Source organism: Bombyx mori, chromosome 22 (assembly GCF_030269925.1).
Source record: "Bombyx mori chromosome 22, ASM3026992v2".
Classification (NCBI taxonomy): domain Eukaryota; kingdom Metazoa; phylum Arthropoda; class Insecta; order Lepidoptera; family Bombycidae; genus Bombyx; species Bombyx mori.
In genome coordinates this window covers 14,012,618-14,035,365 of record NC_085128.1, presented here as the reverse complement: position 1 = coordinate 14,035,365, position 22,748 = coordinate 14,012,618, and the positions used below count along the sequence as shown (strand labels likewise).

General features: G+C 35.1%; 1 protein-coding gene across 2 annotated transcripts; it reads left to right on the top strand.

Annotated features, from left to right (window-relative positions):
* Positions 1–298: 298 nt before the first annotated feature.
* Positions 299–22,595, top strand: LOC100327241 (uncharacterized). Of its 2 annotated transcripts, XM_012689129.4 has the most exons (7): positions 299–451; positions 16,421–16,473; positions 17,456–18,693; positions 18,866–19,154; positions 19,956–20,376; positions 21,058–21,145; positions 21,719–22,595. In XM_012689129.4, exons 1-7 carry the CDS (start codon positions 416–418, stop codon positions 21,892–21,894), a joined length of 2,301 nt encoding a protein of 766 aa, XP_012544583.1. In that variant the 5' UTR covers positions 299–415; the 3' UTR covers positions 21,895–22,595. The 2 variants fall into 2 exon arrangements, with proteins under 2 accessions (XP_012544583.1, NP_001164467.1); NM_001170996.1 differs by lacking the exons at positions 299–451; positions 16,421–16,473 and having other exon boundaries at positions 17,481–18,693; positions 21,719–21,894.
* The last annotated feature ends 153 nt before the right edge of the window (positions 22,596–22,748 follow it).

The window sequence follows — 22,748 nt, the reverse complement described above, 5'->3', positions numbered from 1 at the left end:
AATGTTATTGATATGTCAATACAGATTGATTTGAATATAATCGTCTCCTTCAAAGAATACGGTTCAAAACTTGCATTAAATAAAGTATTAACTTAACCTGTTATTTATCTAAGATGTCGTTCAGAAGAGTTTTGTGACTGCCAATGGAATACAAAGTCAATAATTCGTTTTCTGATTTACCAATAATTGTACAAAAGTCACATTGCCGGCTTTGATAATAGTCGACTCAATATTAATATCGTTCTAAATTTCGTATTCAATTCGAGTTCGAGATAATAGTAATTGCGGGACCGAGCAAAAAGCTGCGGTGAAGTGTTGAAGCGCCAAACTCGCAAGGTGACCGCTGGACGAGGCGGACGTGAGACGTATTATTTTAATTTATAATCGAAAAGATTGAGAAACAGCGATAAACAAAATGAAGATGTCACAGCATTGTTTCTTTGGATTTCTGGTGAGTTTCAATTTCGTCATTTTTACTCAATTCTCTTTTAATATTGTTTTTGCCAGACATGTTTGTTATAAAAATATATATCCAAACTCCAAACCGATAAACGATAGGGAATGATTATTTTTGGGTAGCATTCAAATGAATATGCTAATGCGTTGGCCCTAAAATTGACAATAAATATTCAGGATACATATCTCAAAAACATAATATGCTTTTCAAACGTTTCGGTTTAAATACTAGAAAATAATTAATAGACATCATTTATTATTTTAATAAAAAAAATGTAAATCCATTATAACTTTAATATAACTATTACTAATTTTATCGTACATTGGTCAATATTTTATTATTTACATAATATGTTGATATATAAAAGAAATTAAATAACTTTAAAAAAATTTATAAAAAAGGCTTTTCTCCATCCAGATTATCGCTAATTCTAGAATTACATTTAGATTTATCCAAAATAGTACTATCAAAAAAATCTTCCTTAAAGCGCCAACAACAACTGAGCAAATTTCATCACAATCGGTCAAATGATTTCGGAACGCATAGAGGACAAACATACATACATTCACTTCTCTGTTTAAACATCGAAAAAAACAAAGATAATTTAAAACTAATTGTATGTCTATTATCCAGCATTTATCCGCCCGAAAATTTCGAGAACAACAACATTGATAAATGTCATCATGTCAAGTTTTTTCTTGCAGCAAATACCTGTCGTAAATATATCAATAGCCGTGTTATTAACATTAGTGTTAGTGATAGGGACTTGAGATCAGTTGTGCCGTAACTTACATCTAATTCGGACCAGTCTAATTCATCGAAATATAATTTTATTTACATACAATAAAAAAATATTTTAAATTTTTCAAAACTCTATCGGATATGTTTAAAAGAAGATTTTAATTATTTTTCTGTGACGTAATGCTTAGTTCAAAACCCGGATCAATTATATTTAAGGCGACGTACAAGAAAGTCGTTACCGATATTTAATATTGTCAATATAAATATGTTAGGTAGATAGCTTTCAAAAGCTTCTCAACTAAAACTTGGAAGAGGCAAAGCCTATATAGTCAACAATAAAATACGTTTTGATAACAAAGTAAGAACAATGTTGTCATCATTAAATAAACAAGAACTGGATTCACGCATTAATGAAGAATTAAAAAAAATAGTAATAACCAACATAAACAAAGCTCTGTAAGCATCATAGTAGTCAGCTTCGTTTAATGACGTTAAGGCTTCTTGTGGGTCCACACGGGTAGGTACCACCACCCTGCCTATTTCTGCCGTGAAGCACTAATGCTTCTCGGTTTGAACGATGAGGGAATACGTTGTACTGTAAAACTAAGGCTCGGAACTCATGTCTCAAGGTAGGTGACGGCTTCGGTAACCTAAAACCAGGTGGGCCGTGTGCTCTTCTGCCCATTTAAGCAATAAAAAACCTAATTTATACGAGCCACATAGGCTAATCGTTGTGCATTAAGTAAATACGCTTACTTAACATATTTAAATTCGCAGTTTAATTCTGAAAGACGAAATCGAATCGATAAATGTAAAATTAAATCGATATCTAGGCAGTTTAAGTTGCAGTCTTTGATCAGGCGGTAACAAAAAAAACGTGTAACCGTGTAAATATATGCACTATGCATAATTTAGCATAATACGAAATATACACATTCAAAATAAATCTATGGATAAGTAAAATGTGTAGATAATTAAATACCTAACTTTAAAAATAAAGATTTTGACAAAAAATATTTTATCCGTGCACTAATACCAATTTAGTTATACCACATGTTTACTGTAACTATAAATTCTACACATGCAAATTAAATATCCTCTATCGTCTACATAATAAATATAATAACGGTTTATAAAATTTTGTAGCTCAGAATGAGATGTGAGGAATCTGGCGATTGATTTTCGTTTTGAAACCTGAATGTCAGATAGCCGGTTTAGAAGATAATTTGATAGTCATAGAATGTAATAATAATTAAGTATATTATTTTAAGTATATTATTTTATTTTAATTATAATTAAGTATAATTAAGTATATAATATTTTTTTATAATAAATAAATTTAAGCTTTTTTATAATAAATAAATTTAAGCGTATTAATAAAAATTTTTTTTTAAAAATAATTAAGTATATGCTGAGTTCATTAACACACTACGTAGAGAAAAGGAAGCTAGCTTAGTAAAATAAAGGTTTCACGGGCAAGCGTGTAGGGTGAAAGGGAATCTTCGAGAAAGGCGGGTTAGTATTAAAGATTCTACGGTCACGATAAAATAATAATTAACACCGTTTTTACTTGAACAGGCAATTAATTTTTTTTTTCTTTTGTTTTAATGTCTCGTAGCGATCCGTTTTAGTTAACAATGAGCTATTCCTTTGGCTAATTTTAATCTTAATAGTGATATAAACAGAATCAGATGTCCAGTGACATCTTCATCTTTTATTGTAAGATTTAATTTCTATTCTGTAAGGTAGGTATACTGTGCCTCCTTAATCTAGTAAGCTGCACTGCTCCTGTGCCTCCTAGGTCCGTCGCCAATTTATGGACGTGTGTCGATAACTTGGCTTGGTATTTTTTGCTGTAAGCTACTACCTATTTCCTCTTTCACTGTGGGAATATTTAGGTCCGATTTGTAATATACAGGCAATGTAATATACAAAAAATGGGGAGACGCAAGCGGGGTCAATGATCTGGTATGAAGCGAGTACCTTTACTTTGTACGTTTACAAACAATATGGAAATAAAAATGAATAGTACCGAATTTTGTTTTTCGTTTACGCTGTATGTATAATATTTTATACTTACCATCCTTTAAACTACCTTCGCCACTAAGAAACTGGCCCTACTTTAAGATCTATAACGATATTAAATGTTTCAATGATGGCAATGATGAGGTTATGTTATTAACTAAATTTAACTAAATGAGCCCTATATTTACTGGTTTGTTTATGGGAATAATAAAAAAGTAAAAAACAATCAAAAATATTCTTGTCCGCTAATAACGTTTAAGTGATACACACAGAACTAACGTGCTCTCTCGGTGTTCCACTTTTCCTTCGTGTCGTAAAGAAAGCACTTCACAAAACTAGTAATGCAGTGAGCAAACCGAAGACACAAACTTTCTTTTAAAATTGATATGATTTTTCGTGTTTTCGAGGCATGTGTCCAATGAATTTTAGTGTCGATGTGAAACTTTCATATGTTTAGTGCACTTGAATAAAATTCAATCTTCACTTATTTGTACACAGATTAACTTGGCTCAATTTACAAGTGGTGAATACTTAGTATTATTTTCAATATGTTAATAAGCACAGATATCGAAGCCGATGTTTTAACAGGCGATTTCTACGTATTAGTAATGTAGTATTTATAGAATTTAGTTTTTTACTTACACACAATAAGCTCTAAATACTCTACTAATAATCAAATCAAATCAAATCAAATCAAAAAAGTTTTATTCAACATAAATGAAAGTACATACTTGTTGAACGTCAAAAGAATTACCGCCAATTCACAAGAATTAGCCTCCGTCCTGAGAAGAATTGGCAAGAAACTCAGCGGGCATGTTTTTTTTTTTTTTTTTTTTAAATATTAGATTTTTATTTTTATTTTAAATATTTTTTTTTTTTAAATATTCATATTACAATAAGTAATTATAACATAACAATTTTACAATATTGAAATTCCCGGAGCGAGCAACTCATTCCCACTTTGTGCAATCTTCTAGATAATCATTGACTTTATAGTAAGCTTTATTGCACAGATGTTCTTTAATAGTTTTCTTAAACCTATGTATATGTAGGTTCTGAACATCTTGTGGGATTTTGTTGTACAGGCGCACAGACAAACACCCGAATGAATTTCGTATCTTATGTAACCTACTCATCGGCACAACAAGCTTGTGTTTGTTCCTAGTATTTCTATTATGTATGTCCGACATCTTAGGAAACTCCTCAATATGTTTACGAACATACATCAAATTTTCAAAGATGTACTGGGATGGCATAGTGAGAACTTTAATTTCTTTAAATTTTTCCCTCAGGGATTCCCTTGAGTGCACGTTATAAATAGCACGTATAGCTCTTTTCTGCAGAATAAATATCATTTCTACATCGGCCGCATTGCCCCATAGCAAAATGCCATAGGACATGACACTGTGGAAGTAACTAAAGTAAACTAAACGAGCCGTGTCCGCATTTGTTAACATTCTAATTTTTTTTACTGCGTATGCTGCAGAGCTAAGCTTACTCGCCAATTTATGAATATGAGGTCCCCACTGCAGTTTGGAGTCCACTGTTATACCAAGAAATACGGTTGACTCAACAAGCTCCAATGATTCCTCAGAAACAATTACATTACTATCTACTTGTCTCACATTTAAAGATGATTTAATACATTTTAAAGTAAATTTAATACATTTCGTTTTCTTACTATTCAATAATAGGTTATTGATACGGAACCAATGAACCACACACGAAATCGCATCATTCACTTCGTCATAGACTTGTAATTGTCGTTTCATTTTAAATAATAAAGATGTATCATCTGCGAATAATACGACCTCGTGTCGGGACTCAATAAAACTAGGCAAATCGTTTATATATATTAGAAATAAAAAAGGACCCAAAATGGAACCCTGAGGTACACCCATTTTCAACGTGGTGCCTGAAGATCTATTTCCTTTCACATCTACTGTTTGTATCCTTCCTGATAAATAGGAAGTAATAAGTTCCAATGCACCATCTCTAATACCATAGTGATGTAGTTTCCTCACCAATGTTTCATGTTCAACACAGTCAAATGCTTTGGATAAGTCACAGAAAATTCCAAGACAATCATGCGATTCCTCCCAAGATTGAAATATATTTTTGATTAGATAAGCACCTGCATCAGTTGTAGAGCGACCCCTTGTAAACCCGAATTGTTTATTATGAAGCAGGTTATTTGAATTGAAATGTTCTAAAAGTTGTGTCAAAATAATTTTTTCAAAGATTTTACTCAACGTAGGGAGTACTGAAATAGGTCTATAGTTAGAGGGGTCATCAGTACTACCAGATTTAAAAAGAGGAATCACTTTACTATGTTTCATTAAGTCAGGAAATACACCACACTTAATACAATCATTAAAAATACTAACAAGATGAGAAGCAATAATGTCTATTACAGACTTCAAAACCTTTACTGATATTCCCCACAAGTCAGCTGTATTTTTTACATTAAGGCTATTAAAACTTTTTATTATATTGTTTGAATTAATTTTCTTAAATTTAAAAATTTCATTGCATTTCTTGACATGGTTATGCAATAATATTTCAGCTGCTGTGGGGGATGAATTTAGAGATGTGGTAGTTGAAACTGGAATGTCAGAGAAAAACTTTTCAAAAGCATTAGCCACATCTTCATGACTAGTTACCAATTTATCGTCTATTTTTAACGAGAATTCTTGATGGCTATTTCTGACTTTTCCACTTTCTCTACCAATGATGTTCCAATTCATCTTTATCTTGTCAGGGGCATTTTTGATTAAATCACTTAAATGTAAAGATTTTGCCGCTAAACAAACTTTTCTAAATAGTTTGGAATAGTTCCTGACATATTGATGAAATGTTTCATCATTATTATAAGCTTTTTCAGAGTACAGATCATACAATTTTTTTCTACTTTTGTACACTCCGGTGGTGGCCCACTCGCTGAACACCGTTTTGTTTTTTAATGTTACAGTTTTAGGAATAAATACATCAGTAAAGACCATATTAATTCTCTCAAACATATTCTGGTATGATAAATTTGGGTTTTTGTTATAAATAATTTCTGAATGTTCTTGCTTAATATTATTTCTAAACTTCTCAATTCGTTTTTTATTAATAGGAACAATCACAAGAGTATTTTTATCTTTAGAATTCATAATAGATTCAAAAGACACAAATTGTCCACTATGGTCTGATGTTAATTGACTAATAATTTTTTTGTTAATCGGTGTTACATTTGTAAATATGTTATCTAAACATGTTGCCGATGTGGTCGTTGTCCTAGTAGGCTCTAGAAATAAGTTTGGGAGGTTATATGACTTTAACAATGTTCTGAATCTAATAGTGGTATTTGTGTTTTCTAAAAGATTGATATTATAATCACCACATACAAAAATTTGTTTATTAGAGACAGAAAGCTTTAGCAATACATTTTCCAAAATATTTTCAAAAGAATCATATAACGCATCAGGAGGTCTGTACACACTTACAACAATGAATCGCTCATTCATAAATGATTCATTGTAATCATAGAGGTTCCGAACACTTCAAAGACAATAAGATTAACTTCTTGATTCTGAATAATGAGTTCACATGCCTAAATTTGGAACAAAAGAAGGATTATACTGGATTCTAAAAGAAGGTTAAGACCATATGGAAAAAAAATTGAATGTCACTTTGCATTGAAATAATTGGTCTTCTCAAAATATTAATTACACCTATTAACTTATTTTCGGTACAAATTTTCCAAAGTCTATTAAGAAATATTAACGAAGATTATTGTATTCTTATTTATTTTTACAGTATACTGTACATATGCTTCTCACAGTAGATGGACAGAAGTTTCAATCTCTTGTCCCAAGGTAGCGCCTAAAAAGTAGTCTTTAAGATTTCCTATCCATCCATACGAGTATTACGGTGCCGATTGAGAGATGAAGTTAAATTCAAACTCACCTTTTTTTTTTGTTACTGAACAAAATTGCGTTTTTATTTTTATTTTGACAGAACCAAAATTTAACCTTACTTTACAATAGAACTTCATTAAACAGAATGATGCTATTTTAAAAAAAAAAAAACTTAAAAAAAAAAAATGTGTGCGTGTACTAGTGTACACACGTAAGAAGTGAAACTTGTTTATGGCCTTATTTTTCGAAAAATGATCTACATGCAACTTTCTAGAAATTGGTTAAATAAAGTTAAATTAGATAAAGTTTAAACAAAAGGATTTTATTATCATAGACATGAATACAAAAAAGTTAAATTAGATAAAGTTTAAACAAAAGGATTTTATTATCATAGACATGAATACAAAACAGATGGCGCGTAACGGAAAAAAGTGACGCGTAACCGAAAAATGTGACGGTAAATTTTTTTCCAACGCCGATAAGGAAGTTTCACTTCAAAAACATAACCGTTACAGAAAAAAGAAAAGTTACTACAATTTCTATTGGATACCGTGCAATTTAGTATCGTACGCATAAAAAAGTCAAACAACCGTAAAGGTGTGGTAATATCGCCAATCACTTTAGCAGCAAGTCGACCTACTTAATAATGTACACCAAACAATATATGTATTTGAACCACAGCCTTACACTTGACCATTTCGACTGATACTATAGTTGTTGGCATAGATACGCTAATACAAATGTTATTTTATCTTATATGATCACCTAGAGGTAGGCAGCGGCTTGGCTATGCCCCTGGCATTGCTGAAGTCCATGGGCGACGGTAACCACTCATCATCAGGTGGGCCGTATGCTCGTTTGCCTACAAGGGCAATAAAAAAAAAAAAGAGCCTAGATCGCCTTCTGATCATCTAGAACTTATTAAACTTATTAGAACCTAACTTTTTAACGCTTGGGAATCCATTTACGGATACCCGGTCGAGAGAGGTAATAGACCGGGTTATATCGCACTCCGGCGCCTCTAGGGAAGAAGGAGAAGAGGAAGACCAAAGTCCTCCTCTTCTTCCACTTCCTACCGGGAGACTACGCCTTGAGAAAGGCGCGCGAGGCGTTGCGCTGGAGCTTAGGCACCTGTGATAATGCAATTGGAATTTCAATCATATGTCTCATGGTAGGTGTCTATAAGCTAAACATTTTGGTGGACTTGGAGCTTTTAAAAAATAACAAACACGATGTTAGCAATATCTGAATATTTACACAAACAGGTAATGTGAATAAATTATACAAAACCTTGACAATGGAACCGGCACCACAATGAACCTTTAAATATATGCATTACGCTCAATAATTAGCAATGTTAAACATTATTATTTAATATTATAGATGCTTGCCACGATTTGTAGTTTGGTCATATCAATACATGTATGTGAGAAAACAATACAATCCTGTGTTTTTTTACATTGAAGAAAAGTAATAAAATAAAAAGGGATTAATTAATGAAGAATACTAATAGAAAAAACCCAGAGATTTTAGATTTTTCTTTCTATTTGTCAGTTTGTTTGTTTACGCATATCTCCGAAGCTACTGCATAGTTAATCATTTAGTTTTCAGAAATATAAGGAGAGATGAGAGATATATATACGAAAATTAGTAAACTTGGCTTTGTTTCAGTAGAATAGGTTGTACCAAAAAAGTTGAGGTCTATTTAAATATTTTTAGAATACACTTTTGTAATTTTACAAATTAAAAGTTACGTAAATAAATAATTGGCAACGAAACCAGGATACCTTTTACTATGGCTACCAGAGACTGATATAAATATTTATATCTATATATTAATACGTGAAGCAAAAACTTTGTATCCCTTTTTACGAAAATTGCGCGGACGGAGGAGTATGAAATATTCCACACTTATAGAGAATATAGAGAAGAAGTGCACAATGCTAATATTTTTTTTAATTATTGCATAAAAGATACATTAAATCAATAAAGAAAACATTACACACACTACATACCATGTATTTGACGCACACAGGCGTGCATACTATTTATTGTCAAACTTTTGTTCTTGACGTCTGTTGTCAAATTGAGAATAGATTAAATATTGATTGTCTTTGTTAATATTTTTTATAGTGTAGCCTTGGCGAAATTTGTGATTATAGAAGTATAAAACACAATCATAATAGTGTACAAACTTACAATTCCAATTAATTATAGTCGAATTTCGACTACTGCGGGACCTCTAGTGTGTTTAAATTAATACGTACAAAAATACATTACAAACCTTAAAATATGTTTTTAACATACATACATTATTACCATTCGTATTCGTATGTCGTATCACTCTTGTCAGAGCTGTCGTGGTCGTCATCCAGTATCATTGGTGTGGACAGATGCTATGCGCCTCACGAGCAATCCCCACTCCTCGCGGTTTGTTGTGACCCTGGTACACTCATGCAAACAGTCGCCAACTGCCGACTTGATCTGGTCGGTCCATCGCATGGGCAACCTTCCACGCGGTCTGGTGCGTTCTACTTTGCCCTGAACGACAAGGCGCTCTATGGGGTCATTTCCTCGCCGGGAGACAAGACCAATTACCATACATACATTAAAAACCAAATATATTTTTTTTATTGCTTAGATGGATGGAGAGCTCACAGCCCACCTGGTGTTAAGTGGTTACTGGAGCCCATAGACATCTACAACGTAAATGCGCCACCCGCCTTGAGATATGAGTTCTAAGGTCTCAGTATAGTTACAACGGCTACCCCACCCTTCGAACCGAAACGCATTACAGCTTCACGGCGGAAATAGGCGGGGTGGTGATACCTACCCGTGCGGACTCCCAAGAGGTCCTAACGTTGTGGTAATTTAGCGTGGACTGTATTTATTGTTTTGAGATATTTATTGTACTGTTTTATGACATACTAGCTGACCCGGCAGACTTCGCAGTGCCTCAATCGATAAATAAAAGACCTAAACTTTTGTATAAAATAAATTTAAAACAAACAAATGGAATCCGTCCGACCGGGGACACATCAAAGAAAAAACAAAATTGTTATTTTTATTTAATTCCCACCATTTTCTTATTTATCTACTATTTAAACCTTATCTATACTTCAACAAATAATTCAAGACCAAAATTAGCCAAATCGGTCCAGCCGTTCTCGAGTTTTAGAGAGACTAACGAACAGCAATTCATTTTTGTATTTTTTGTTTTTATTGCTTAGGTGGGTGGACGAGCTCACAGCCCACCTGGTGTTAAGTTGTTACTGGAGCCCATAGACATCTACAACGTGAATGCACCACCCACCTTGAGATATAAGTTCTAAGTTCTCAATATAGTTACAACGGCTACCCCACCCTTCAAACCGAAACGCATTACTGCTTCACGGCAGAAATAGGCGGGGTGGTGGTACCTACCCGTGCGGACTCACAAGAGGTCCTACCACCAGTAACAATATATATAGATAATATATCGACGCTTGAAAGGCAAACATGACTAAGCGACAATGCGTGAACTTTACAGTAGAGCAATTTAAAGTTGAAATATCTGAAAAAAAAATTATTTTAACGAATCTAACTGTAGGATTGAAATTATTTTAATAGACCTAGAAATAGTTTTTTTTTGCCCATCGAATATACTTAAAGGTTATTGCCTATCATTTGTGTATATAGCAGTTATTGTCGCTTATATATATTGTCCATAATTTGATAAACAGGTAAAATTATCTAAATTTTATATAAAAGTTTTCTCGTCACAAGTAAAATTATCTAAGCCAGAATTGAAAGATTTGGAGTAACATGTAAAACAATATGAGCTATCGTTGAAAGATTTTCAGTAACATGTAAAGTTAGACAAATTCGCACAGCTTACAGTTTCGTTTTGGGTATATTGGACTAAAGTGATCCCATAGTTCACAACAAATCGAGTAAATGTATCTAAATACTATTCCATTATTTTATGCATGTAGAAAGTGTAAAGAATTGAACTAAAATGTAATAAATTACTTTGGTAAATCATGCAAAAGAACGAAACCAAAAGAGCGAGACGTTTATGAATAAACATTTATTGTAAGAAACAATAGGGATATATTTTTTTGTAACAAAATCACGCTATTACTATTATATTTTATACAATATTTTGCCAATATTAAATAAATAAACCATAACACATTGTAGTGTATTCCAATATAATACCAAAATCTAGTTATTGCCTCATCAGTCTTAAAAACAATAGAGAATTATTAAAACTCATAAACGATCTAGTTTTCAGAGTAAATCAACAACAAAAACAATAATAAATTGTATTCTGCTATTGAACATAACCAAACTTAACAACACTATTGTAATATAATCAGTCTCCAAAGGCATACGATAGATATGCGACATGAGATCTTGTTATTTTTTGTTAATCAATGACAATCTTCAATATCGTGCAATGTCGGAGCCCATAGACATCTACAACGTAAATGCCACCACCCACCTTGAGATATGAGTTGTAAGTTTTCAGCATAGTTACAAAGACTGCCCCACCCTTCAAATCGAAATCCATTATTGCTTCACGGCAGAAATAGGCAGGGTGATGGTACCTACCCGTGCAGACTCACAAGATGTATCAGCGTAACATTAACTAGTAGGTGAGCTCACGGGACTCAAATCTGACGATATTGCTAACACTGGCCCTAGCAAGAGCAGTGCGTCGCAGAATCTACCACCGGATCTATACTTTTTTTTTTTGGAGTTTACTCCTTTAGAATCGATTTACATATATAGGCCCGGGGTATGAAAATTATGGGGACCAAAATCGTACTAGCATGTCACACGAAATGCGTTATGCGCCTGATTGGCTCCTGATTGCGTGATGCGTGCGCGCGCCAATCAGGAGCCAACGCGCGGCCGCGTTATCGCAGGTGACGCCGGGCTGCTGCGCCGGCAGTCCGCCACAAAGCCTCGTACTGATCGCGCGTTTCTCTCATTATTGGAGTTTACTTCTTTAGAATCGATTTACATATATAGGCCCGGGGTATGAAAATTATGGGGACCAAAATCGTACTAGCATGTCACACGAAATGCGTTATGCGCCTGATTGCGCATGTCACACGAAATGCGCGCCGGGCTGCTGCGCCGGCAGTCCGCCACAAAGCCTCGTACTGATCGCGCGTTTCTCTCATTATTGTATTTTCATATATTTGTTAGTCGTTTGTTTTGTGTCTCGTTAATTTGTTAATAATCTGTAGTGTATCGTGTTGTCGTAATATAGAACTATTTCTCGTATTGTTTCGTTTAATTTTTTATATCCAGTAAACTCCAGTCGTGCGTCGGAGCGGACACACACACTTTTTTTGTATTTTCATATATTTGTTAGTCGTTTGTTTTGTGTCTCGTTAATTTGTTAATAATCTGTAGTGTATCGTGTTGTCGTAATATAGAACTATTTCTCGTATTGTTTCGTTTAATTTTTTATATCCAGTAAACTCCAGTCGTGCGTCGGAGCAGACACACACACTTTTTTTTTTTTTTCGGGCCGTGGACCAACCTCCTACGTGGTCCCGCGCCTAGGGGGCGCACGGGGTATGTGAGACTCAACGATCTGCAGGTGTTGAGAGCAGATCGCGGGCCCAAGGATTTTAGGGCCCACTCACTAAACGACTCCCCTGCACTCTTACACCCGACGTCCGATCTCCGTCCGGGGTCAGAACCCGGTCAGAGTAGGGGGGTTCCCGCGGTCAACACTACAACCAGACACGCGGCGCCAACCCGAGGACGCCCGACCAACGGGTCGTCGAGGCGATAGTCGACGACCAACGACGTCGGTCTCCGCGGTACGGCGGCCCTACCAGGCCGCCCAGGCGGTGCCGCTGGTGTTCCGGGATACCCTGCTGGGCCAGAACCAGCCTGCCGGGTCGGAACGCGATACACCGCCGACCGGGTTGCTCTCCAACAGTATGTTCGGCGACGATAGCGACGACGAAAATGCGGACCGCATCGCAGTCCGCAGCCGCCGACGTGCCGTCCCGTCCTCCTGGTGCCAGCGCGCTAGAGTGACGGTAGCGTGCGGCGCAGCCTCAACCCCCTTAGGTCGCCCCGTGACCATCACCGGGAGGAGACTGCCTCCTCATAGGGGCCGGATCTGGACAAACGCCCTCCTCCGACCCCCGGCTCGACGGCGGCGGCACGGCGCCGAGAGGGAAGAAGAGCTCTCCCTCTCCCGTTCCGCCGCCTCCTTCCGCGAGATGGTGGACTCGCAGAAGTCGAGCATCGCCTGCCAGGACTCGTCGCTGCCGAGCATCGTAGCCACGACGGTCGGAAGCGACAAGTCTGGTCCTATTTTTGCAACGAGGACGCGGCGCTGCTCCGCGAAAGCTGGGCAGTATGCGAGCGTGTGCCACCGGATCTAACCTAACCTAACTACTAACCTTTTTTTTTTTTTTTTTTTTTTTTTTTTTTTCGGGGGGAAATCCTCATGGACTACCTTCGCCTAGGGAAAAGCGAAGGGGCGTGCCGGACTCCTACCGGCTAAAACCACCCCGGTGTCCACCCACACGTGCGCGCAGGGCCGCGGGAATCCAAAATTCTTCCGCAGCCCAACCTAACTACTAACCTAACCTTTTTTTTTTTTTTTTTTTTTCGGGGGGAAATCCTCATGGACTACCTTCGCCTAGGGAAAAGCGAAGGGGCGTGCCGGACTCCTACCGGCTAAAACCACCCCGGTGTCCACCCACACGTGCGCGCAGGGCCGCGGGAATCCAAAATTCTTCCGCAGCCCCACACCAGTGCTGGCCCGGTCTATCCAGGCCTCGTCTCCTGCACGGAGTAGTGAGGCGTTCAGCTACTCCGTGCATCGCCTCAGAGGCACGCGCCGACACCCGCATGCGCCTCCGTCTCAGGTCCATCGAATAGGGGGCGAGGGCTTTCCCACCTAACCTAACCTAACACTGGCCCTAGCAAGAGCAGTGCTTCGCAGAATCTACCACCGGATTCGAAACGCGACCCACTGAGAAGATCCGGCGAGAAACTCAGTGTGCTGTGTCTGTGGCTTAATTTACTCGCCGAACCCTTCGTCACGAGCGACGGGTTCGACGAGAACGATGACCGGGGAAGTCAATCGTGAACATTTGTTAAGTACGTATTTCATTCCAAAAATTGGTAGCCGCCTGCGGGATTCGAACACCGTTGCATCGCTACATACGAATGCACCGGACGCCTTATCCTTTGAGCCACGACGACTTTGTAAACTTTTGATAAATCTTTTTACGGAATCTATAGTCGTTTCTTTGGTCTTATTTCGTGGTTCACATCTCCCTCATGGGAACAAAATGCAAAATAATGTGACAAACGACTTTACTAAGCGACGCCCAGCTCACGAATGTCACCTTTTACCAGCCCGTCAAAACGTGGTACGCGACTAGTTGCGCATACCCACGCGACGTATTTAAACTCGCGCAGTTCCTTAGCGACAAAAAATTATATTTTGTTTACGGGTAAACATAACTAAGCGCCAAAAGTAACCATTGAAATTAATCAAGTAAAATTATTTAGGCGACGTAGTTATTAGAAATGTTGTCATGTAAAAATATTTACGGATGGAAAGGGATACTATGTTAAACAAGTAAAACTATCTAAGATTCAATATTATTCCATTTTGTTTCAGGTTAAATTGTATAGCTGTACCAATTACGACTACTTTGTATAGGTACAATCCACTAAGTGGTTTCAAAGAAAAATTTCATAACAAGTAAAATTAAATAAATACAAACAAATGAAAATTTAAAAACATGAATAACTGACTAAGTAAATAATACTTTAATATGAAAATGTCCTAACTGCAGGATGTCTCTAAAATAACTTTTTTTTTGTCGTTTGGTAGGAAAAAACTCTGCATTTTTATGAAAATCACACCATATCTAAGCGACATAAAACACGTCACAGAGTGATGAAACCTATACTAAACGACGCAGAAAAATCAGACGATTCCAATGGTGTATCTAACTCATTTTACCTACTTTTGTCGCTTAGTCAGGATTGCCTTTCAAGCGTCGATATATATATATATATAGATAAATTAAAGACTTAATATAAGAGAAAAATAAAATGATGCGTTGCTCTTGGCGACTAGATAGGGAATTGGTATTATGGCGGACGTCGCTGACATTATGACTTTCAGAAACTGAACAGTTCATTTAGAAAGTGTCAGAGTAAACCTTTACATCTAGTTTTCTATTTATTTCTATGGCAAAGCAGTCAGGCGTTTCGCCTTAAAGTGGAATAGCTGTTACCAAGCTAAGCCTCGTGTCTCAAGGTGGGTCACTTCATTTACGTTGTGACGTTTATGGACTCCGGTGACCACTAAAATACCAATAAAGGTGAACTCGCCCATCAATGAAGTGTAAAATAAATCTACAAACATTGTACATTTAATGATATCGACAGGCTTAAATAAAAAAAAAACCATTACAAATGTACTATAACAATATTTTTTTATTTCTATTTGTGGCTATGTCGTTAAACGAACAACAGACTTTACGTTTTTTAATAGTAATTTAAGTATAAAAAATACGTATTATTCCTTAAATTGGTTCGTAACTTTAATTGTTAATTGGTCTGTAAACAAGCCAGTTTCGTGGCCTTACGTGGAAGTGAATTGCATCGATTTTCAAGAAATATGATGGTCTTATAAACAATAAAAGAATTTCCGTGATTTTTTGTCGCCTATTCTGTAGACGGATGAATCACTTACGGAACAGCCAATGGTAAATGGTAGCCGTAGTTCATAGACATTACAATACAATGTAACTACCAACAATCCACCTTGGTACATTAACTTTAAGTCTAAATTCCGCGAAACAACATAGCATTCTGTTTTGAAGGGTCCTTGTGCTTCAATACTGTAGAGACTTAACCTAGTGTCTCGATTGTAGTACCATTGAAATTTGTTGTTTCTAAGGGTTTCGGTAAGACCTAATTAAAACTCTGTATAAGAACTTTGTTCTAAACTTTTAATATTGATTTATTTATTAACTTGATAACTTCATATACTAGAAAGCATAAAGGCGGACTTAATGCCATAGGCATTCTCTAACAGTCTACCTTAGGGGAGTGCAGAGATGAACCTGGTAGGTGTAGTGTGAAGGTGATATTACTTAAACATATGTGTATATATAACATACATAATATTTATAGATACAAATACTCGTACTTAAATAAATACATATATATATCATAAATATATACATATAAAAACATATATAAACGAATATTAATTATTATAATATCTTAATGTTTTTATTTACAGTTCCTACTGTCGTGTTACTTCGTAGAAATCTCTTCGCGTCCCTCAAACGGCGAGTAAGTATTAAGTTATTTTAACATACGTAATTATTACAATAGAAAAACAATAGAATTAAAATGTTTTATTAATATACATATTTGCAGTAAAAACTGTAACCATCATACGTTTAAGAAAGCGAAACTTGTAAATACGCAAATAATGTTTCATATTCTTTAGATGTACATTTAAGTTTTTCAGTACGCAGTTTAATATTATACTATTATCCCTTATGTGTATAACCTATTACCTATAACCTATTACCTAATAAAATAACATGAGTATTTTATCAAGAAATTACAAAACTTTATTTTAATTTTTTTAAGAAACTCAAATTATCCTAAATCTCCATTAAATTTACGAAAATGATGGTTTTAGTTTCAAACCTTATTGAAAATGATTCCTCGCATCCCAAAATAATTAGAATTTAGAAAAGCGGCGCTTCGGTCGCGTTTTTTCACTAAACAAATCCCGTACAACACTGCACAAATAAAAACGAGCACAACTAACATTATATTTCCACACTGCGATCAGCCGATTGTTATTCTTAAGAGACATTCAATTGGCATCTCTAAAACATCATCTTATGTGGTAAAACGCTTTGTGACCACCACTCAGTCGCGCTGTGGTAATACAATCTAACAGTAGAAGAGCTTATAGTGTATAGTGGACTAAAACAGAGCTGCAGTACACTGAAGGTTTGTTTTACCCGATTTGTTTTGCTTCTATATTGCTTACCTCATCCCAATGTACCATACTCAATTCCTTGCATGTCTGTAATCTATTGAAAGGCTTAAACATATTTAAACATACTTATTTGGTTCGTAAAACATCACATTTATCCTGAAATTTAAATGTAATTGTAAATTTGGAGTATAAATTCAATATTATTATTTTGTATTATTTCATCAAAAAGTTTCATGTTCATTTTCATAGCTTAGCGGTCGTATGCTACTTCTACATATTGTAAATATTCTAAATAAATCAATCTAATATTTTCAGGGACAGCACAACAGCTTCAGAAGATATGATACAGGAAATATTACAATTGCCAATCGTTGATAAAACACAAAAATCATTGACTATAGATCAAGCTTTAAATGAAAGCGGCGATGACGATACAAGAGACATATTAGAAAAAATAAAAGCGATAAACGACGGCTTGAGGAAACCAATTAGACGACAGCAGATTAATTGGAACCCGCCCCTAACTGAATCGACTCAAGCACTGAATAAAGAAATTCTTGAGAAACTACAACAAATAATCGCTTCTGGTAAACTTAATGGTGTCCCTAATCCAGACAAAGAACAGGACGAGCCTTCTGAGAGTCTCAACGATTTAAGATATTCGAAACAAATTAACCTGTTTCCCAGAAATCGAATAGCACCTGCTATGACAGTTCCATACCTGACAAATATGCCTGTCCTTATCATACCCAGTTTATATGGGGGACTTCCTAACGGAGAGTTAAGTGATACAGATTTACAACAAGCGTATTATCAAACTAGACAGAGCCCAACACCTTCGTCACCATCACCGTTTCAATTTCAATGGCCATTTGCTAGTTTCTTCCCAGTTCTGATAAGAGACCCCTTCATTAGCATTCTAAATGGAGGTGGGTGGAACAGTTTTATCGAGTATGGACAAAATGCTGATGTTTGTACAAGAAAACAAAAAGCAGCTGAAAAAGATATACTGCTACAAGATAATGTTTTAGAAAACGAAGAAACGTTAAATGACAACAAATTTAAATTAATTGATAGATTAAATTCAAGAGAAGGAAGAGCCATCAAAAAGCGTACTATACCTCATGGGTCTGGACATCAAGTAATTGAAGATACAAAATTTATGAAAATTTCTAGAACAAAACCCACCACAACTCAAAGACCTTTCCAAATAACAAAACTTGACCATAAAACGAAGACTTCAACTTCTGAAGAAGGAGATCTACGATTTCCTTTCGGAGACTTTACGTGGTTTGGAAATAAGAAACCAGTCGCACCAAGTCCTGGATTTTTCATCAACAGGCTAAAAGTGAGAAGGGGTGGTGTTGCGATAGCAGGGCCTGGAGGTGTAGCTACAGCTGGAAAAGGAGGAACAGCAATTGTAGGCCCTGGAGGACTTGCCTATACACAGCCCGGAGGCCTAGCAGTTGCCGGACCAGATGCTCGAGTTGTTGCTCTGTCCTCAGAGGCCGATCTTACTTCAATCGTTTCCCGTCTTCAGCAACAAAAACAAAGTACAAATAATGATTCCATTTCTAATTTAATACAAGCTATACCTGAAGGAAAACTTGTTGCCACCGGTCCTGTTATATATTACCATCCTAACGAACACAATGATTATTATTCTAGCTAATTAACATTTTTGTCTTTGAGAATATTAACTTATTTATTTCTCTCTTGATAGAGACGGGCGAGGAGGAGAAAATCAACGGAACGGAAGAAGATATGAAGGATTCGATCGCGGATCAGACGAATACCGATACAACGGAGTAACGTTTGAGAAATCGCCGAGGAAGATGGAATATAACGATTTCATGATTTTCTTGAAGCCAATAGCTCATGCCGTAAGCTCCAAGGGAGTTGCAATTGCTAACCCAATATCTGAAGTTGTAATAGCGCGTAACAAAACAGGATCAATTGTCCACACGCCAGTAGCAGCAGCTGTTGTTGGACCAGGAGGAGTAGCGCATGCCCAGTCTGACCTTTATTTATATGAATATGTGTCTGAATAAGTTTAAAATAAGATGTGATAGTAAATATTGTATTCTAAAAAACATATCGGAAAATAATTTCGACTTTAGCTTGAAATTATTTTTTGGAATATGCAAAAGTATTATGGATTTGAATGATTTAGTCTTAAATAAATAAAAAATAGATTGGAATAAATGATTTTTAAGTTTTTTTCTAGTTTCTCTTTTTAATCTCAGACCACGGCCATGATGTAGATCAAGATGTCTATAAGATTTATAAATTGTTATATATTAACTGTGCTCAATTTAACAAACACAAATGTAGTATCTCAATTTCAACCTCTAATTAGGTATCTTAATTCGAAAATTCGTATTGCTACTATAATACAAAAATCTTTCATGACGTAACGCCGCCAACTATCACCGCATGTATTCCTAATAATATTATACTTGAGTCCCCAAAGATGGTAGAAGAGTCAATGGGTAATCCATGAATATAAATAACTCAATTTAAACCTCATTTCAAAAAACTGTTACGGCTCAGGAAACACTTTGGAAAGGAATCTGTTCCATATCCGAACGATATGTAGAGAAATTGATCTCTATAAATGAATTGTCAATGAATGCAATGATTGATCACAAATAGTTGAGATGGACTTTCCTCAATTGGCAGTCAGTGCAATAGTAGCAAGTAATTTATGGCCTCATCTCAAGAACTACCTAGAATAATGCTAGTTTTAACAATATACATTGTTTTTCATAAATTAAAACTGTTCATTAATAACGAAAACATTTTACTACCATAGGCTTGTACAATATATACCGTTCTATGGAGGCGCTAAGGGTCAATATTTAGAAATTAAGAAAAACAATCTTGGAAACATCACCAGCGAATCAATTGTATCACAAGATAAAATAAGCAGTGACGTTGCAGAAAACAATGAAGAGAATTTACTCTCGAAACTGTTCAAAAAGAATTTGCAAAGTTTGCGGAGTACTTCAGGTACCCTTATTAAGCTGCATAATCTAGGGAAGAAGACTGGCTCCTTAAGCAACACAGAGAAAGAAAGATTTAAAACGCAATTATCATCACTAGAAGAAACTGTATCAAACATAATCAAACTAATTGAAGATATTGGAGATGACGTTGATGTACTTTTCAAAAAAGCTAATTCTTTAAGGCGTACGGAAGATCAGTACGTGGATGACGAAGCTGGTGAAGGTGACGTAAGTAAGCTTACTTCAAAAATGTTTGCTATTAAACTCATAAAAACCATTAATGACATAGTTAACAGACGAATTTATATAACGGCTAAGTATTGTAAAATATCTTTATCTAAACTAACTAGAATTTGCTTTTTGGGGCTTATAAATAAACAAAAGAAATACGAAAAAACAACAGATCCTTTTAGATTTGTTTGTGCCGTACAGAAATCGTGTTAGTTTCATCTCAAGAGATTGAGTGTAGGTTATATTCAAACAGAGAAATATTAAAACCTAATTTGAACATCATAGAACTTGGTTTAGGTTTATCCCAGATCACCAATATATATTGTAGAATTAATTTGTTTCTTGTAATATTGATTTGAAAATGACTCAAAAAACCAATAAAATCTAATTTGACGATATTGTTTTGGTTTTGTGCTTAACTTCGCTTACTTTTGTACAAATATAAAATGTGTGTTTAAATATTTCCGATTTATGCAATACCTATTCCTAAATAATTATTAGTCCAATACAGGCTCGCGTATCACACATAAAACAAATAACAAAAGAAAGTCTGTAGGTGTATAAGTTTGTACCTATTACAAATATGTCGCCGGATCACTAATTTATGTTTGATCCAGTGCTTATTTTAATTCAATTAAAATTCACATACACTTTTAAATATTCATATTCATATTTTAGGTGTCAGAAGAAGGAATTAGTATTGAAGCAAGTGCTGAACCCGTCAATGAATACGAAAAGGAAATAGTTGCTGAAGCTAAGCCAGTTGGTATGTTATAACTCAATCGAAATCTGTCGAAATACACTAAATACATTGTGATAATTTAGGGCTGACAACATAACATAATCTTTTATTAACCTGCCTATGTTCACAACGAAGGAGTCTTTAGATTTAGGTCCAAAGGGTATGAAAACATTAATCCCAATACAATTTATTTTGGCCCCGCTTATCAAGGTAGGCTATTGTATTCACGTTGTTTATGGGCTTTGGACACTATTTAGCATCAACATCTATTCATTTTGTAATAACTAAAAAATTAAACTTTTTCTTTGAATTTTTTATTTGCCTTGTTTGGCAATACTCATCATAAATATTTATCGGCTTGTTTTGTTAATACAGAAGACGGACTATCTATCGCCAAACAACATTTATACTGACAAGCAAGCCAGAATATCAACGTTCCATTCTCATAAATAAAAACCTACTTTGCCTACAATTGAATCCAAATAAATTAGACATTCAATTATAAATGTGATACTCGTATAGGTGACTAAGATAGGACTTCAATAATAGGAAGCAAATTTAGATTCGCCTACTAAAATTTCTCATTCTGTTTTCCAGGTCTAGCCGTTATAGGAGAGCATGGTTTAGCAGCCTCTAGACCAGTTGGTACAGCGGTAGCATTAAAAGGAATAGCTATAGCCCGACCCATAGGAACGGCTATTGCTGGTATTGATCCTAGCGTTTTAGGTATCAACTTCCAAATTAACCATTTGGCTAGGAGTAAAGGATATTGAATAGACATAAATACATGAATCAGATTATGAACTTTTAGAGTAATATTTCTACGAATACAAAGTATTTAAGAATTTAGGTTTTAATTAGTTTTCTAATTTAAAATTACAGCACTGAAATTCGTTGTTGTCGAAATTGTTCATTTCCGTCTTCCCATATTATTTTTACGTCCTCCTTATACAAAATTAATTTTGGCTTGATCTGATTAGATTTGACTTATGCTTGTCACAATTTAATATTTGGACCGCCGCAAGAACTTTTGCTACTTAAATTAATATTAAAGTAGTAGTTAAAATGGTATTTAAAATAGCAGAGGAGTTATAGCTAATGGTTGAGCCGTGATTAGATTTATTATATTTTGATTTAGCTGTGTAGTCGAAACATCGAAAGAATTGTGAATTAAAAAGTTCTAATCACTTTTATTAAGATTTTTTTCTATCTATTATATATTGAGTGATACAAATTTTGAAATTAAAAACTTTATATTAATTCTTTTATATACTAATGTTTTAATATAAGTCTTGATATTATGGTTAAATACAATGTGCCACATAAATTTAAGTAATCGCCATATTCGATAACCATAGTTATAAAATATAAATTAAGTTCATTATAAAAATGAATTAAGAATTTACTAAGATCTATGTGTGATAAAATGTCTTAAAAAGACCAAAAATATTTATTGCAAATAAAATTTTGCAACAATTGCACTTGTTTTTTTTATATTTTTAAATAGCCCCTGGTGTTAAGGCTACAGAAGTCGGTGGACAACAACCGACTGAAAAAGACAAAGAATTAAATACAAAAAATGAAACTTTAGAACGCATTGGGATCCTCGGGGCTTATAAATTTCCGG

Bases quoted from the DNA above. Each gene is read 5' to 3' on its own strand.
- LOC100327241 (XM_012689129.4), top strand. From the start codon at position 416: ATGAAGATGTCACAGCATTGTTTCTTTGGATTTCTG. The intron at 452-16,420 runs GTGAGTTTCAAT...TTTTATTTACAG, and splicing joins ATTGTTTCTTTGGATTTCTG to TTCCTACTGTCGTGTTACTT. The intron at 19,155-19,955 runs GTCTGACCTTTA...TTACTACCATAG, and splicing joins GGAGGAGTAGCGCATGCCCA to GCTTGTACAATATATACCGT.